This window comes from Rhinolophus hipposideros (genome assembly GCF_964194185.1).
Source record: "Rhinolophus hipposideros genome assembly, chromosome: 2".
Lineage (NCBI taxonomy): Eukaryota > Metazoa > Chordata > Mammalia > Chiroptera > Rhinolophidae > Rhinolophus > Rhinolophus hipposideros.
Window position 1 is genome coordinate 5,533,053 of NC_138048.1, and position 18,612 is coordinate 5,551,664.

Sequence of the window (18,612 nt, forward strand, 5' to 3'; positions counted from 1 at the left end):
GATCATTGGAAGGTTTAATTCTTTACATTTATTTTGTAATGAATTCGTTTTTGTGAATGTTAAACAATGAATTACACATTTTGTTTATTTGAGTCAGCCCCTCTGATTGAAAAGGCTAACTAAAATAAACTAAAATTTGCTATTCAACATTCAGAGAACTAAGTATAAAAAAACTTGGAAGTTATATACCTGGGTTCACGTAAGGCAAAACATTCTATAGGAAAGATGGATTTGAGGACATACATTATGACCCTGAGTGTAAATGTCTGGGTACAAGCAAACCTTCCAGGCAGTATTTCAGAGTTCCATGGTAGTGGACATAGTTAGCCCCAAGTCAAGGTCTCCACACTGTAAAGGGGGACCCAGGTCATATCTGGGTTACAGGTGAAACAAGGAGAACCTTCCCGTAAGGTAAATATATGATGAAAGATGGATTGAAAAATAGGATGGCAGGCCAGGGCAGAGGGTCCTAGAGGCCCAACAGGGCTGGAGGGGTCTGCTGGTGGGTGGGGGATGGGTTGTGTCACAACCCTTTGTGACTCTTCAATGGTCGGAAGGCAGGCCTGGCAATAAAGTCAAGAGTCTGCACTGTCACAGCTCAGTTGCCTCAGGCAGCTTGCTGATTCAGATAATGGATTTCCTACAATGGAATGTGTTTGCAATTCTGAATAGCCTTATTGAAATTTATGTGAGCTTCTGCTCTGTCTCATTACAGGTTCTCCTCACTAGTCTCTGGGGTTTGTGTTGGCTCCTTCTGTTCCTGTGCTACCTGGTGGAGATTCCACCTTTACCACCCGTCCAGGAAACCAAAAACATCCCAAAGGTAAGGAACCCCGAGGAGGTCCAACAAATTTTGTTTAGTGTTGTGCCCATTTCCACTCCCACCTTTGAAAATGAGCAGGGCTGGCTGAGAGTAATACCTGAGGTGGGGAGTCTGAGAGAATAGAACATCCTTCTAGAAGAATAGGCAGGACCAGGCTTAGGTTCAGCTGGGACTGTTTCCTTGGTCGCTCACAGACCATGTGCGTGTGGTAGAGGACTGATTCCAGGATCAAACCCCAAACAGTGACTTCCTGTCCCTGGCTTGGGTTATTCAGAGGGTTTGGGATCTCTGCAGGAGAAGCGAGTTCCCTAGCACTTCATCAGGAGTCGCATTCCCATGTCAGGCATCACTCCACAGAACCTTCCTCTGAGTTGGGCTGATCAGGAGGGCAGCGCTGAGCCTCTGAGAGCCTCTGAGCAGAGGCTGGAGCCTGAGCTCTGCCCAGGTTACAGGGTCCTATCTGAGGGAGCAGCGATGCGACTGTTGGCCTCAGATTCTCTGCCCTCTTTGAGCAGAGGACTTCTGACTGAGAATACTAAGTGTAAACCTCATAGACAAAACCTTCCTTGAGTTTTCCAAAGAAGGGAAATTGAAAACATTTTGAACCCATAAAAGTGGATCAAAGGAAGGAACACAAATTTCTAGTAATTAAAATAGAGTCATGTTATCTGGGATCGTGAAAGTCTAAGTTTCCTATGGAAAAAGATGACAGAAATGATTTCTTCTTCTCAGCACCAGAGAAGAGCCAAGAGAAGAAGGAAAGGTGGGACACGAAAAGGTAAGGTTCTGCTTCTTTCACCTGCACTCTCCAAGGGTGGCCCTTTCTGTCCTTTCCACGAGGTACCTGGTCCATGACCTCTGAGGCCATTTGTTGCTAGATACAGTCCCTGTCTGAAAACAGAACCATCAGAGGAGAGGCTCCTGGGAAGGCAGTGAGACCTAGTCACTTCTCTGATCCCCGGCTCTTCCCTAACTGGGCATGAGCAGTGATGGACCTGAGCAGGGGACATTGCCTAATAGATGTGGATACTCAGAACTTCTGTCTCTGGACTTTAAGTACTTTGACCTCTGGCGTGATGAGATTCCTCTCTGATGTAACCACTGACCACTGTGCTTCACAGACTCGTTTTGAGCATCAGATGAGATAATGTTTGTGAATGTAATTTACAAATGAAGCAACAGACACATGGGAACCGTGTTTGTGTTGACATGGACCATTTCACTTCATCGACTGATTCTTGGGATGTCACAGTCTAATATCACAATGGTTTCCCACAGAGGGACTCCTGTATACTACCTGTGCTTCTACCTTCATCCCACGTAACTCACTCTCCTGGCTTCCCAGGTTGGAGACATTACCAGTGGACAGAAGAGAAGAAAACACGGCTCATTTCTATCTACAAAAGGTGTTTAGTCTTCTCTCCCCTTTGGTGATCCCTCTTTAGCGTGTTCTATGTAATTCCAGGGACTCAGTGCAGGCTTCCATAGTCATGGGATGGAGTAGCCATAGGAACGGGGATGGGCATGCAGGCCCGGGGTGAGTGCTATTGGGTGTATTGTGAAGTCAGGGATGTGGAGCAATGTGAAGGGCAGCAGGCTTCATTCAGGTGGCCACACCCCCACAGGGCCATTAGGGCTTCCTATCTATTCTGGTCCTGGCTGTAGCTCTGTACCTCCTGTCTCTTGCAGCCCCTCACACCAGCATCATGATACCACCTGCTTTCGTCAGTGGTTACGTCCAGACCCCTTCTGTCAGGTGAGCAATAATGTAAACATTGAGGTCAATTGTACACTGTTCCCAGAGGCCCGGGAAGATGCTACTGCCTCAGTGTCCACTGTGGCTTCCACAGATTCTGTGATTGAGTCATCCTTCCCTTTGTCCACCGCCTTCTCATGAGTCTCACCAGGAGACACAATACCAGCCCCTCTGCCTGAGCCTTTTCCCATTGTCACCCCCAATTCTCTCTCCTAATCCAATGACCCCCTTGTCTTACTTTCCTTCACCCACAACACCAGGTCACTCTATGCCACCAGAGCCATTTCCTCCCTTGGAAGCTGCATTCCCAGTGGGCCATTCCCCACCCCAATCCCTTGTCGCCCCACCACATGGCACTCCAAGAGCAGATCCTCTTCTTCAACCAGATGCCCCTCTAACTCTGAATACTATCTTTCTTAACCCCTCCCTTTCCCAAGACATCAAGCCCTTACCAAATTTGTCCCAGGCAAGGAGTCCAACTAGTTCATTGGCTTGACATCAGGTACCACCAATGCTGTGTACTTCACCACCGCCAGGCTACAGTTTCACTGTGACTCACTCTAAATAAATTTCCATCCCATGGAAGCATGATGCAGAGATGGCATCTCCAGATAGCCCTGATGCATTGTCCACTTCTGTCCCAGTGGTCACAGGCATTGACCATTCCAGCCTGTCACGTGCAAACTTTTCCTGCTGAAGACTAGCACATGCCAAAGACTCGTTCCCTTCCCCCTTGGCACAATGTAATTTCAAGCAAGAGTTTATTTGCCCTCTATTCTTTACAGGCCTCTCTTGCAGGAGACCCTGCAGCCAACCTTATAGCGTGTGGTCAACTTATGTTTCTCAGTCCAGAAACTATAGCATTCCATGAGAGACAAGTCCAAAAAAGGAGTTCTTTCCTGAAGTGGAGGGGAAAGGGGAAGAAAAATGGATCGTTCCTCAAACAACATAGGCCAGACTATCACCTAAATTCTTCACGAAAAGTGTTACACTTAGCTTCTGCTAGGCATGACTTATTCATCACCCTTCCTTTCTGGAGAAACAAAGACATACCAGCGGAACAGCATGCCCATCAGCAGCCCTCACATCCTAGGACCTGGCAGGATTATTTGGTGGAAAACCATATCCATCTTTTCTGGGTTTTCTCATCATTACCCATTGAGATCTTGCATTTTTCTGTCCATATCTTCAGTGACTATTCATCAGTCTTTACTTTCCACAGAATCACAAATATTCCCACAGGCCAACTATGCCCAGTACTTTCCAATGCCTTACTTCCATCCTTAACTGGGGTGCAGCCTCATGCCTTCCCTCAATCCCTGCCCCAATCCCAGCTCCTACGTCTCAGTCAGATCCGACATCTAGTCCACCTTCAATGTACAATCCCAATGTACCATCTGGTCCTACACCCCAGATTGGCATCTGTGGAGAGTACTTCCTCCACCTCCACAGTGAATTAGATGATTCCACCTCATTTATAATGCAACACCAGGGATGGAGCCTGCTGCGCCACCAACTTGAATGTTTGTGGGATTTACCCTCTGTGGCCCAAAGTTCTCAGGAGGACTTTTGTTCTTCCCGTCCCAACTCTTCTTACTACCATCATTCCCAAGCCCAGGTTTCAACTTCCATTCTTCCTGGAGCATTTCCTCTCAGCATTGAGGTTACTATAAATCACAGTAGAAAACTGTGAACATCACAGTAGAAAGGGGCTCATCCAACACCACTGGGGCCTGCCCCGCAGAATCCATGAGTCTCGGTCACTGATGAGGCCTCCGAGCGATTCTTCAGAGATATCTGAGCTGGAGAGCAACTATGGATCCTCATGCATCTCTGTAGATAAAGAAATGATCAGAAAAGCCCTAAAGGTAGGATTGAGCCATCCCAGAAGCTTTTGTGAGAGAGGCTCAGAAATGCATCATCTATAGGAAGATATGGGGAAGGATAAAGGAAACAGCCTAGAGAATGGCCCCAAAGATCATCTTCTGGGTGACTCAGACAGCTCTTCAGATGAAGATCTCATGTATGGCTCTGAGGAAGAACTCAATCGTCCCAGGGTGAGTCTGTCAGACAGCTTGACAGACAAAGCTCGCCTGACTCATGCTCAGGGCATCTCCAGTGTGGACGTGGGAGCTTCCCAGGGGCTGCCTGTCCATGTGGACGACCAAGGAGTCAGTATGGAGTAGCAGAAGAAACCTCGGGGACCTAGGCGGGTCTTCAGGTGGTGTAGGAAGAAGATTCTCCTACAAGCACGTAACAGAGTGAGTCCTGAAGGCTCCACATCTGAAGGGCTTGCTGGAGGCGATCCAGGGTTGGGAACATCCCAAACTCGATGTTTGGGATGTAGTAAGAATGATCCTACTCAGGACGTGGCATTAGAGGAGGTGCTTGGGAGCAAGTCTTCCCAGACCACGTCACACAAGGGGCAGTCCGTTCCTGAAAGACCATTCAGGAAACAAATGAGATACTTGTTTCCTTGTTTTCATCCTGACAGAGAAGGCAAAAAGCAAGAGAATCCCCAGTAAGTGGGCAGCCCCGTATCATGTGCACAGAGCATAGACCCAGTTCAAGGTAGAGATGCCTTGCCTGGGATGACCAGAGATAAAAAATTCAGGACAGGCATTGGGAGGTACCTACTGGAGAAGCTGGGGCGCCGGCATGCAGCAGACATCTCCTGCGCCCAAGAGCCCCTTCTGTCCCCAGTGAAATTTGGGGAAATCTCAGCAGAAGGCGGAAGTACGGACCCAGTTAGGGTTCCCCCCAGGGGCCTCCTCTCAACTCCAGGGCTCCCAGCTGTAAAGTGGCAATAAACAATTCATGCCAGGAAGAAGTTTATTCGGGCCAGACTTCTCCAAGTATTCAACAGAAAAGACACAAGAACAGAAAACCCCAGAAATTTGCAGCATTTATGCAGCAGCTATTCCATCAGAAGCCCCCCCAATCCAGGCCTCACAGGGAGACCGCAGCCCATCCAAACCCCACCTGCAGGCATCAAGCTGGTCTGGAGCCTCCGGCTTCTCTCTGTCTCAACACTAATGAAGGCACAGCTTTCAGAGATGTGTCCCTATTATTTTCACACCTAAGCCATTCCCAAATTTCTGGGGAAAACGTTTTCCCACCCCCAAGTAATTCCTCCCTTGGGATGAATGTTGATTCTCCCTAATAAATGTCTCTCTAATAACAGTGATGTTTTGGTTGTGTGCTGTATGGGGGACATGGGTTTTGGGTCACTCAAGGCTTGTGCTTAGGGAAAGTAGTTAGTTCAGCTCTTATCATTTGTTTCCTTTCGCTTCCGAAAGGTGACCAGTCCCCAACAGCTCTCGCTGAGAAATAGATAGCATGTCCCCAAAAGCCCCTTTCATCCTGGTGAAGTGTGAGGAGATGGGCTGTGTCTCCTGCTTCTAAGCTTAGTCTTAGTGACCATGGATAGCAGCCCACACCTTCCACCTCCTGGAATGCTTTATATCCTTGAGGGCGGTGGGGAAGACAGGCCTTCTACATCTGAAGAAGGTCAAGGCCAGGTACATGTTCGGAAAGTATCAGTGAAGAAGAAACAGTGGCTTCATCATTATGGAGAGTCAGTGGTGACGATCCCAAGGAGGGTGGATCCTCAGGGGTGTGTTTGGGGTGGACGTTGTCCACGGGTTCCTGGGTGGTTGGGGTCGGGTCTAGGAACAGCACCCATGCTGCTTACAAGACTGTCTCGTGGCTCGTGTTAACGTGTTGGGGAAACATCCTTTAACCGTGACACCAAAATTTCCCTCCTGGAAAGTCACCTTGGCAATGTGGATTCTGTTCCTCGGTATCTCTTTGGGCTGTCAGATTGATGACGTTTTCTTTTTCTTTTTTTGTTTTTGCAAACAAAAGCATCACTCAACTGTCAGTGGTAGGAATGTTGACCAGGCAGCTACCTACCTTGCAGGATAAAATAAAGCTGAAAGTAAGGAAAACCTGCCATAGAGTGAGTAGTAAATAAGAAGAAAGGGAGAGGGGAAAGAGTGACCTTACGGTGGAACAAAGGTTTATGCCCCGTCATCCAGGCACTGAGACCCTGCCTTGCTCCCAGCCCCTCAGTCTGCTCCAGCTCCACCTGCTTGAGGCTGCTCAGAGCACCGAACAGCATGCCGATGCCTTAGACCCAATGGTACGGGGCTGTTGTTTGAGAGGGAAAACTTTATTTGTTGGGATCTCGTCAGGCTTGACATCGCTGTCTTTGGGGAAGGTGATCATGGTGACTTCCGTCTATCCATGCTTCAGGGAAATATACAAGATCTTGCCCTTAGTGAGTGCCATCCGGCTCTCAGGATGGACATGTCCCCTTTGATCCTCATGGCACTGGTGGAGTCCTAATCCATCTCCCTCAGGACACCTGTAGCTCGTGAACCAGAGGTGAGATCCAGGGTTACAGATATTTGGGGACTAGCCACGAACCTCCATGGAATGCTTTCATTAGCCAAGACTACACACATACACACTCTTACAACAGGGTCTGAAGGGAAGGCAGCTCCACTGGTACACACTGGTTCTCAAAAATGGTGTGAGTGTCCCAGAGGGCACTTGAGGTCATTTTCCAGCAAGATATGTGCATCCTGCAAGGACAAAAGCAAAAAGAAACAAACAAACTCGATGTCCTCCATAGCTCTCTCTCACTACCACACTTGAATCTTCGTGTCCCAAGTTATGCCAATGACCATAAAGTAACGGAAGCTTAGGGAAACAGCAGATTTCGTGAAGGTCCTCGGAAGGACCAAAGGTGGGTTGCGGCCCATGGCAGGAACTTAAAGAGGTGAAAAGGCAATGGAGGGCTCTAACATCCGTGTGGATGGAGCAGGCAATAACTCAGCCTCCCAGACCTACATCTTCCCATCTTAGGGTCCTTTACTTTCATTCCAGTGCAGTTGCTTCCACACAATAAAGCTTATTACCATGAACATCTCTGCCATCTGGAATAACACAGAATACATTCCCAGCTTTGGCCTCATCCCTTATCCTTCCAGCTTATCTGCCCCTTGTTAAATTTTAAACTCCACTCCATTCATTTTCCCACTTACTGCCTATCAGTCCCCATCAATCCCAGCTCTTGCTTTCCTTCCTGTCTGAGGCACACTGGATAGTTTTTCGGGTAATTAACATTTTAAAAAGCACCACTACTAATGGGCCCCTTCCAATCACACTTAATTCTCCCAGCTGGGAAAATTTTACCTCTGTTTTTTCAGAAATTCCTTCCTAAAAGTAACTGATAACTATTGGATTAATTCTCACACTCAAGTCAACTCATACCAAGATCAATTCAGCTACAGAACTATCTAGAAATCATTCATTCCACAAATAATTATCCCAAGCCCACTAACATGTGAAGAAAACAAATGGAGCTTAAGGCACAGTTGCCTGAGTCCATTCTCTCTCCATTGCTCCTCAAACCTATTTCAAATCTCATTCACTTTCCTCAAACTGAGCCCATCTCCATTACTCAACAGATATGCTGAACCACTGTTCACAGAGGAGCTAAAGCCATAAGGTACAAAATTTTCATCAAAACACTTAAAAAACAAAACAAAACAAAACTCTTTCACTTTCATCCTTTCTTTTATACTTCCTTTTATATGGAAAGAGCTATCCTTCCTCACAAAAAAAAAACAAAAAAAAAAAAGACCCTTCCTTTTTTTGCACCCCCTGTCCTTAGGAGGCACCCAACATCTTTTCTTTGTAAAATCTTGTCATTACAAAATGTTTAAACATGCACAAGAACAGATAGATCAATATATGATCCCATGTGCCCTCATCTAACTTTCCCAATTATCAGCTGCATGGGTGATACATCTCATTTTTTACACAAATGTAAAGTGAGAAAGCCCATCAAATCATCTTGTCATCCACTCAATCATATCTTTGGTGCCCATATCAAAGTTCTCACATTTCTTTGATATTTGTCACCTGTGGAACACACTATACACCACAGATGTAACCAGCACTGGTGACGAAAAGCATGGAGCTCCTAGATGCTTTGGCAATCGGTCCTGTTCTGTCTTTTACTCAACTGAAGTGGTCATCTGAGTGAAATTTCCCCTCAAGTCCATCCAATAAGTAGTCTTATGGAGCAAATCCAGTGCAATATTGCTGCCCATTAATCACACAGTAACTATGCTTATACAAGGAGAAATCTATACAAGTTCATAGGACTAGTTATTGCTATATGTGTTTTCAAACATTTAGAAGAAAAGGTTTTCATGTCACACATTAAATGAGCTATTGTATTTTGAGTTAAACATAATACCTCCAAAAATGCCTGGAAAAGTAAAAGATTAGATGAGAAGATGCTCAACACCATTAGCCATGAGGGAAACGCAAATCAAAACCACCATGTGATAGCACTGCACACACACACACACACACACACACACACACGCCTAGAAACAAGAAGTGAGATCATAAGTGTCACTGAGAATGTGGAGAAAGTGGAACGCTCATACACTGCTGGTGGGAATGAGATACGGTGCAGCCATTTGGGGAAAAAATCTTGTGCTTCCTCAAAATGTTCAACATAGAGTCACCATATGACCCAGCACTTCCACTTCTAAATATACATTCAAGAGAAATGAAAACATGTCCACATAAAACTTATGAACCAATATTCATAGCAGTATTATTCATAGAGCCCAAAGGTAGAAATACCCAAATGGCCATGAACCGATGAATGGGTAAGTAAATATGGTATATCCATATGATGTGTCATGTTTTGACAATAAAAAATACTTATACATGCTACACCATGGATGAACTTTGAAAACGTTATGCTGAGGGAATGAAGCCAGTCACACATGGACATGCATGATCCCGTTCATATGAATTGTTCACATAAGGAAATCTACAGAGACAAAGTAGGTTAGTAATTGCTTAGGCCTGGTGATAGGAGGGAAGAGGTAGGTGGATGGTTGCTAAAGGTCATGAGGTTTCTTTTTGAAGTCATGAATATTTTAATACGACTGTGATGATTTCCATGTCTGTGAATATTTAAAAAATGGAATTATACACTTTAGATGGGTGAATTGTGTGGTATGTGAAGTATAATTTCCATCAGCTGTTAAAACAAGTGAAGCATTTAAGAAGAGTAAGTGCTTTGGAGTGATAAGAAACAGTGAGGATAAGAGAAAAGATGTCAACACGTTTCGGAAGATGAAAATCCCTGGAGGAGTAGAAAGTGACTGCCAGAGCAGCGTTAGTGTTGACAGAGCAATTCACACCGCAGAACCCAGAAGGTGGACAACCTGGTTGCACCAGGTAAGAAAGAAATCAGGGGTTCCATGCTGTAAACATCTTTGATTTAGTGTTTGTTTTATATGGTACATAATTTAAAAAAAAAAACATTTTTGGAGGGGAGGACCGCTCTCCAGCATTTTGTAAACTCCTGTGGCAATGTCAGAATGCTTCAGTATGCAGAGGTCCTAGGTTTCGTGCTGGGTCAGAAGCCGAGACAACTGTTTTCAAGTTGCATTGCACACTTCTTTTTTTTTTTTTTTTTTTTTTTTTTTTTTTAAAGAAGTATCATGATTTTATTGAAATGTTAGTACAGTGTTGTAACATCTTAAAATCTTATATTCAAAACCAATACAAGCACTGCAAACAAATGATATATTCCTGAATCTAGTTGACTTCCTATCAAACAGAGGACAGTTCTATTATGAATATCTGTAAGTGGGTTAATATATGTTAAGTTGGAGGCTAAACAACTTTGGTATATTCACATGTCTCTGGCTCCCCTTTTTGGCTCCATATACGCCATGTCGGCTTCCATTCAGCAGAGCTGGATAGAACCAGTGTATCCAGTGGTTTCACGTAAATGTTTCCACACCAGTAACAAAGGGAAGTGCGGGTTCTGGGACGAGGGTGCTCTGAGGTCGCCTTCCTCATCCTTGCTGAACAGAAACCATCCAACAGTGAAGGTCTACACTGCCAGTGTGTATGGCTAAGTCAAGTCTAATTAGTTAACACATATATTAAAAGTACTTTAAAACACAAAAGTGGTGCTAAATGACAGAAACTATCAGTTCTTAATGCAGAGTATGACAATACAGATTTTTCTTTTTATCTTCAGATCATTATTTTAGAACTAGCTATCTAGTTTACTGTCTTAGATGAAATGATTAACTTTAAATCATTGAATCAACTGGTTTTAGTCATGTCAGCATGTCTACGCTTGTATGCCAAACTGTCTACCTATGTGTGTTCCTAACTACATTTTCATTTCTCTATGCACAGAAATTCCAAGAAAAACAGATATCACTCATTTATCCAAAATTAAAATTACATAGACTCTGAATAGACTCTTTACATATCTCAAGTCAACTCTTTCTACATATAGTCAATATGTATTGCATAGCTGGCTTTACCAGGCTATATCATTTTTTTCTCAAAATCTACTTTAAGGTACAAGAAAATGCTCGTTTCTACAATGACTAAATGATACTTTTTAACTTTGATTCAACCTCTGCTGTAGTGAAGTTTGAAACCTTAAAGATTGCTGTATTTGTTAATGACTTAGATTTTATGTTTCCAGCTGCAGAATGCAAAGGTTTTATTCTCTTCAAATTTGAAGATTCAGCAGAAGGAAGAGACTATTGTTTATTACTCTATGCAGGCAAACTCCCTTCCTCTGGGGCTGAAGAAGTCAGTGGGTTGCCACCAAAGTGCAAGGCTTGCTTTCGGCCACAGAGTCGGGGAGGGGGGGGTGGTCACCTCACCCAAGAGGATGCCATCAAGGGCCATCTTGTGGAGAAAGCAATCTTCCCCTCCAAGACTGCACTTGGGCCCCTATCGGAATATTATCTTAATGGAGGAACTAATGTTTACTTACTTGTACTTTTTTCGTAGACCTTTCTTACCCACGTGTTTCATGTAATAGCTTTAGCTGAAATAATCAGTTGCCCAGAAGGCTTGCTACTTCTGATTACAAAAGGCAAAAGAACATTAAATCAAAACTAATGAAATGTTTAAATAAGCATTTGGTGTCACTCACAAAAATTCACCTTTTTATTTACGACAAAAGCTAAATGATGATCAGATTAGGAATGCTGAGGGGACTTAGAGGAATTCTGTTTTGGTGGAAATCCACAACATAAAATCATTGGGAAAAAGGCAATGTAAAAGCTAGAGCTAAAAATGTGCCCTAAAATAACAAGAAGACAGGATAAGAAGTGCCCAAAGAACGGTCCTTCTGGGATGGACAGAGGCAAACATGAACGCGACAGTGAGTGTGGAGACTACCTCAAAATGGTTTCTAAGTCATATCTACTGCTGAACATAATTTTGGAATTTTATAATATGACATTTCAGGTAGGTTATAGTTATGTGTTTTCAGAAGTGGTAATAAAAAAATACTGAACCACATGGCCTCTGATATGTCTAATATTTACCCCAAAATGTGTCAATGCCCATATTAAACTATACTAATTTGGTCCAAATTAAGCACAATAACCGAAAAGTACAAATAAAAATAAAAATTCATGATATTATAAATTTTCTAAGGTTTTCTTAGAAGTAAAGGGCTCATTCTATACAGGGTTTTACCCAAATGTCCATAGGCATTATCATTATATATCTACATAGAAGGTTTTATCTAAAGTCACCTTTGGTAACCCTGACATATATAAACTATGAATTTCCACAATGGAATTAAATACTTGAAAGTTGTAGCCTCAAAGTACTGAACAAAGGAAACAGTCACCTATCAGAACAAGTCAAGATGACAAAAACATTTCTCATTTATGACAGTTCACAGATCAAATAAGTGCCACCCCCCCCCCAAAACTAGAAATAAATGGTCTTGAGCTATAGAAGGGGGAAGAATGGATCTTGGAGTATACAAAGATCTGATGCTTTTGCGTTCTAATTGCTGAGTCCTAAAGCTAAAAAAATCACATAAATGCACATAAGTCAGAAGCCAGCAGGCTTGCTCCACACTCCCATCCTGGATTTATAAAGGGACATGGCTGAACAGGTAAGACACGGACTCCCCGTTGTGGGTCCTTCGGATCGCCTCGGCCAAGATCATCGAAATGTCAATAACCTGGATCTTGGAGCAGTGATTCATTTTGTCCTATTGCGGAATTGTGTTTGTGACAACAACGGCCTCAAAGGCAGCATTATTTATTCTGGAAATAGCTGGCCCAGAGAAGATCCCATGGGTAAGGATAGCATAAACCTTGGTGGCTCCGGCCGAGAGCAGCTTGTCTGCAGCGTGGCAGATTGTACCACACGTGTCAGCCATGTCGTCCACGAGGATAGCCACACGGTCATTCACGTCGCCCACTAGCACCATCCGATCCACTTCATTTGCTTTCTTCCTTTCCTTGTGAATCAAGGCAAATTCCACATTCAGCCTGTCTGCAATTGACGTGACCCTTTTGGCGCCCCCCGCGTCGGGGGAAACGATGATACAGTTCCTCCACTCAGGGATGTTCTCCCGGATCCACTGCAGGACCGCAGGCTCCGCGTACAAATTGTCCACGGGGATGTCAAAGAATCCCTGGATCTGAGAGGCATGAAGGTCCATGGTGATGATGTGGTCTGCCCCTGCAACTGAGAGCATATTGGCCACAAGTTTCGCAGAAATCGGAGCACGACTCTTGTCCTTTTTATCTTGTCGGGCATATGGAAAACACGGGATCACTGCAGTCACCCTGGACGACGACGCAATCTTGCAGGCATTGATCATGATGAGAAGCTCCATCAGGTTGTCGTTGATCTCGCCACAGCCACTCTGGATGATATAGACATCTTCCCCTCTCACGCTTTCACCAATCTCAACACTGGTCTCCTGGTTGCTGAACTTCTTGGTGATCACCTTGCCTAGCTCCAGGCCCAGCCGGTCGGCCACGCGCTGGGACAGGTCCTGGTGCGAGCTACCGCTGAAGAGCACGATGTTGGGCATGATGGGGCTCCGAGGGGTACGCGGCGGAGACGGAGTGGCGGTGGCACCGGAGGCTGCAGCCGGGGCGGGAAAGCTCGGCTGCCGGGCGCATTGCACACTTCTGAGGTCTGGGTGTGGTGGCTAGAGAAGCTGTGGATTTCAAAGGCAGAAATCTCTAAGGTCAGGTAAAACTAAAAACAAACAAACACAAAAATAAACAGTGAATCGTATATTTAAAATAAACTTGTAAACTTGTGGAAAAGTTGTATGGGTAGTAAAACCATAAACTGTTTATCCAGGTTTGTCTTCTAATATTTTGACTCATTTAGCATCTCTCTTCTGTCTCACTCTCTCTTTCTACCTCCTGCCCTCTTTCCTATGACTCTCTGTATATAAACACACACATACATGTATGAAAACTATGCATACATTCCTGAATATTTGAGAATACATTTCATGCACCATGCACTTTCTCCTTGAATATTTCTTTGTATATTTCTTAGGACGAGGCCCAGTATCCTGTATACAGTACACTTATTCCCTTTAGTCAATTTAATGTTTGCCATAAGACTTTTAACTAATCTCCGATTCATATACTATTTTTGGCAATTTATTGAGTAATGTCCGTTGTAACCATTTTATAAACCTCCATTACAGAAGCCTGTCTAGAATCACATATTGCATTTAGAGTTGCTAGGATTTTTAGTCTCCTTTAAACTGGATCAATTTCTCAGCCTTTCCTTTTCATAACAAGCCCATTTTTTGAAAATGTATTCAATGTGCCATTTTTACACCCCATCTCACCTGGAAATTTCTTGGTGGAGCTTCTCATACTTAGACTTTAAATGATGTTTTTACCGTTATGAGTCCTAGGGACTTTAGGGACAGTCAGGACCAGATGTGGCTGAAAAAACACCAGAGATGCAGAGCTATGTGGAGGGATTGTTCTGAACAGACACACCTCCGGGAGTCACAGGAGGGCATGGAGAGGGGCTGGCCTTGAGGTGCACCTTCCTACTGAGGGGACAACGGTGAAGCTGGGGAGGCTGGAAGAGAAGGCAAAGGAGGAGCTGTCATTATGGAAAACCTTCCTCATTCGGGAGGGAAAGGAGTGGGTGTCTGGGGCCAAGACTGAGTCATCAGACTCAGAGAGGGAATGCAGGCAAAGAAAGGGAGAAAAGGACCCAGGGCTTCACTTCAGCAGTTTCTAATCTAAATAATGAAGCTGCAGGGGTTATAAGTGTTAAGTGACCGACTGGCACGGGAAGATGAAACAAACACATATATACCATCCACAAATTATTGTTTCGAAAGGTTTGCAGGTCCAACAGAAATTTTGGTGAAACATTAGAAAAGTAGATGGGGAAAAAAATAAAACTTTTCATAGGAGAGTAACCAAAACTGTGATACAAAAAAACCATGCTTTTTTACCTCGTACATCAGCTATGTCTTCCTCATTCTCATCCTCCTTCTTTTCCCTTTGCTTATTAATTTGTTCTGCTTCCTAATTTTAACATTGGACTAGAACTCCTCACAGTTCTAAGTCTGGATATTACAGTTCCAGTTCCACAGGATTTTTCATGTAGTTCATCCATGAAAAGGATTCTGACATGGCCCAGTTTGGGTGTGTGGGCAACCTCTTGTCTGCCCAATGCACTATGGCTTTAAGGGGTGGGGTTATGTTGTTCAAAATGACTGCAAAAGGCTCAGGCAGGCACTGGGGAGCAAATCAGAGAAACACAGCAAGTTGGGCAGATGGCTTGAAATGTGGAACTCAAAGCTAAACTATGAAACTCCAGGACTGATCTCAGCATCACAGTAGCATAACATGATGTCAGAGATGAAATTACTGTATTTCATTTCACAGGTTAGGAAACTGAGATATAGAGTAAGTAAATTTCTTAAAGTTGTGTAGTTAGTTTTGTGGATGGATAACACTGGTAACACATTTCTTCTGAATTCCACTGTATTCCCCGTGGAGTGTTTTCATGGAGAAATTTCTCTAACAAGATACTTCTTCCACCAAAATGTGAGAAAAGAATCACCATTAGACCTAATTATGTAAGGGAGAGCCAGAGAAAATAGTCAAAACCTTCATGAAAAATATTCCATGGTGAGGTATCACTGCTAGGACTCCTATTTGCATATAAAATGCCGGATACATGAAAACTTGCTGAATATAAACATAGAGCGAATTCTAAATTATGTTAGGTAATTGACCATCCTCTGCTATAAGGCCTAAGTGGAAATCTTTAATAGTTTTCAAAAGATAAAAAGGTTAAAATTATTTAAACCAGTTGTTTTCTATACCACTTTTGAAGCTGACTTTTAATTTCTTCTTGCATTATCTATATTTTATTTTCTTATTTTTTGTATTCTTGATGCTTTGACCTGTGAGGATTTAATCCTAGAGGGACTGCCTTTCTCAGAGCTGGTAGTTAATACCCACAGATAGCAAACTACTCCCCTAGGAATATGCCCTTGATATACAAACCAAGGAATCCAGAGCCACACCCTCAACTATCTTCCTTATCAAACTCCCATAATTAGCCATAAATTCTCCCTGCCGTAAATCACCCCAGGGCAGGTACCAGACAAATGTAATACTATAGGGGGAACACTACCCCTACAGTATTTACTGAAATTATTCAAACTATCCAATCCTAACTTGCTCAGTTTACCTACCCTGCTTCACTCATTCCTTCCTGCAAAGCTCCAGTAAAGTCTCTAGGCCATGCTCTCTCTCCATCCTCCACCTACTAGCACCCCTGGTTCTTCTCCATGTGAACCTCTGTAGTATGGCATATCTCCTGTCTTGAGCACGCTGTGATTTTATACCTCTTCCTTCATGAGAACCATTTTCATGTCTACTGTTGTGCTATTCCTGATTGAAACAAATCCCAGGTATATTTTAAAACACTCTGAACCTTAAAATTTGGAATAAAAAAATAGAAAAGTCAAAGTACTCAACATGATAGATAGTGATTTGAAAAATATATTTTCCTGGTGTATGATTGAAAACTCGCAAACACTTTAAAAATACCAGAGGTGCCAAAAAATTGTATACAAGTGGACACTATCAATGTTGCTCAAGCAAGTAAGTAGTTCGCCACAATCAGAAGTGTATGGACACTGATGGTAACATCTTTGAGCACCTCTTGTAATTGCAGAAGTAAAACATGACTTGTATTCATCTTTTGACATTGCTGTATATTGAGTGTTACAATTTTAATTCGGGTTTCCTTGCTTAATATGTGTATACATTTTTATATTTTTTTAATTTTTTGTGTATACATTTTTTTGGTACCCTCTGTATAATATCTGCACTTTCTTAGGACCTCTAGAAAAGAAATTACACAGACTCCTTTAAATGTGTTTAATTTTACTGACCCCTCTCTCAGGCAGTGTGCATTTTTATACATAGTTATATATATATATATATATATATATATATATATATATATATATATATATATTTTATACATAGCTATATATATTTATAGTTAACCTAAATCCACCAATCTCCTACTTAATATCTGTGTGATCAATTTTATTTTCTCCTTCAATGCCAGAAGGAGATAGTTTTCACCATGAGTTCTCTGATAGAAAGGAAAAAAAAAGAGAAGCCAGTTCTTCCCTCTCTCTTTTGTTCTCCTGAGTTGCTAGTTTGAGGCTTATATCTTAGGGAGACTAAGCTCGTAGATACTGTTAAAACAAGTCAGCTACCCTTTCAGACAAATCTGAGAGGCTGTCACTTTTTAATCACCTAATAGCCAGCATGGCCAGTGTATACCATTCCACGTGAAAACTGTGACAGGTAACAGCTGTTCTTCTCTAACCTTAAAACCTGAACACATCAGAGACACTCAATAAAATTCATCTCTCACATTTTTACTTGTCTAATAAAGCTACAACACAATTCAAGTGAAACGTAAAGAGAAAGAAAAAATCATCACGTACATCATGACAGATTGTTTTGCCCTAGTAAAATCATATTTGACCTATAAGATGTGTTTTGACCACCCATTTGATAGTTAAAGTTTCACTTTTATATTTTGAGAATTGTAATTTGTATATGTATTTTAAATAATTAAAGGGACCATTTAAAGTTACTCTTAGTTACTTAATCTTTTAAAATTAAAATGTCATTTAGATAGATGTAGGAAATACTCTGGTAATTTTTCTAAACTGAAGGTTTCCTTAGGACGCATGTAAAATTACGTTGGCAATTCTAAAACCAAGCTATGGGCCCATTCTCACAGAGTATCCAATCCAGTAGGTAATATGGCAAGGGATATGCAGCATGCTTTAACAGCATAATGCAGTTGCACTTAACCCAGGTTAGGAGGGGCCAGGGAATACTTTGCTAAATAATGACATTGAAGCTGAGATCTGAAGGCTAAATATCTATTGGTGTGGGGATGTTTTCTCCCCAAATTTTTAATTTGGAAGACTCTCTATTAATAAACCATATTATTCAATTTTCCTGGAAAAAAATAATTCCTAATTTTTAAAATAAATTTTGAATTTTAAAATATATTTTTGTATAATGATGTGAAATAATATAGATGTGGAGAATGTCCCAGAAGCAAGAGAGAATGTGTGGTAGTTGATAGCACTAATGATCCCAATTTTTCAGGCCAGTGTGGAGCCATATCCTTTGATAATGTCCTTCCATATTGACTCTAAACTTGGCCATGCGAATTGCTTTGGCCAATGGGCTAGCAACAAACAGTGCAAGCAAAAAAAGCACATGTGCATTTTTTTTTTCCTGTCTCGAATCCCTGTGATCACCATGAGAGCATGCCTAGGCTATCCTGCTGAAGGATGAGACATGTGTTGACAGTCAAGGACATCCTAAATGAACGAACAGCATGAAAACTGCCAGACTTGTCAATGAATCCCAATAAAGGCCAGAGCTACTCAGCCCAGTAAATACTGACAATCAAAATTGCCCAATTGTCCAAAAAACTTGGAGAACTAATTAAATGGTTGTTTTCTTAAGCCACTGTTGTGGGTAGTTTGTTATACAAATTATTAAGGAATAGGAAAATGATAGAAAAAAATGACAAAAATTGACAGGCAAAACAATAAAAGCATTTTATTATCTCAATGTGTTTTATTCAA

The 18,612-nt window shown here is 42.5% G+C and overlaps 1 protein-coding gene and 1 pseudogene across 2 annotated transcripts; one reads left to right on the forward strand and one right to left on the reverse strand.

The window, feature by feature from the left end:
* Nucleotides 1–2,393: 2,393 nt before the first annotated feature.
* Nucleotides 2,394–5,104, forward strand: LOC308506410 (annotated as a pseudogene). Its single transcript has 6 exons — nucleotides 2,394–3,256; nucleotides 3,287–3,407; nucleotides 3,914–4,102; nucleotides 4,260–4,447; nucleotides 4,508–4,754; nucleotides 4,869–5,104. The product of its transcript is annotated as an uncharacterized misc_RNA (transcript).
* Nucleotides 5,105–10,118: 5,014 nt separating this feature from the next.
* Nucleotides 10,119–13,578, reverse strand: LOC308507357 (ribose-phosphate pyrophosphokinase 2-like). Its single transcript, XM_081072204.1, has one exon. It carries the CDS (start codon nucleotides 13,504–13,506, stop codon nucleotides 12,673–12,675), a length of 834 nt encoding a protein of 277 aa, XP_080928330.1. The 5' UTR covers nucleotides 13,507–13,578; the 3' UTR covers nucleotides 10,119–12,672.
* Between the last annotated feature and the right edge of the window lie 5,034 nt (nucleotides 13,579–18,612).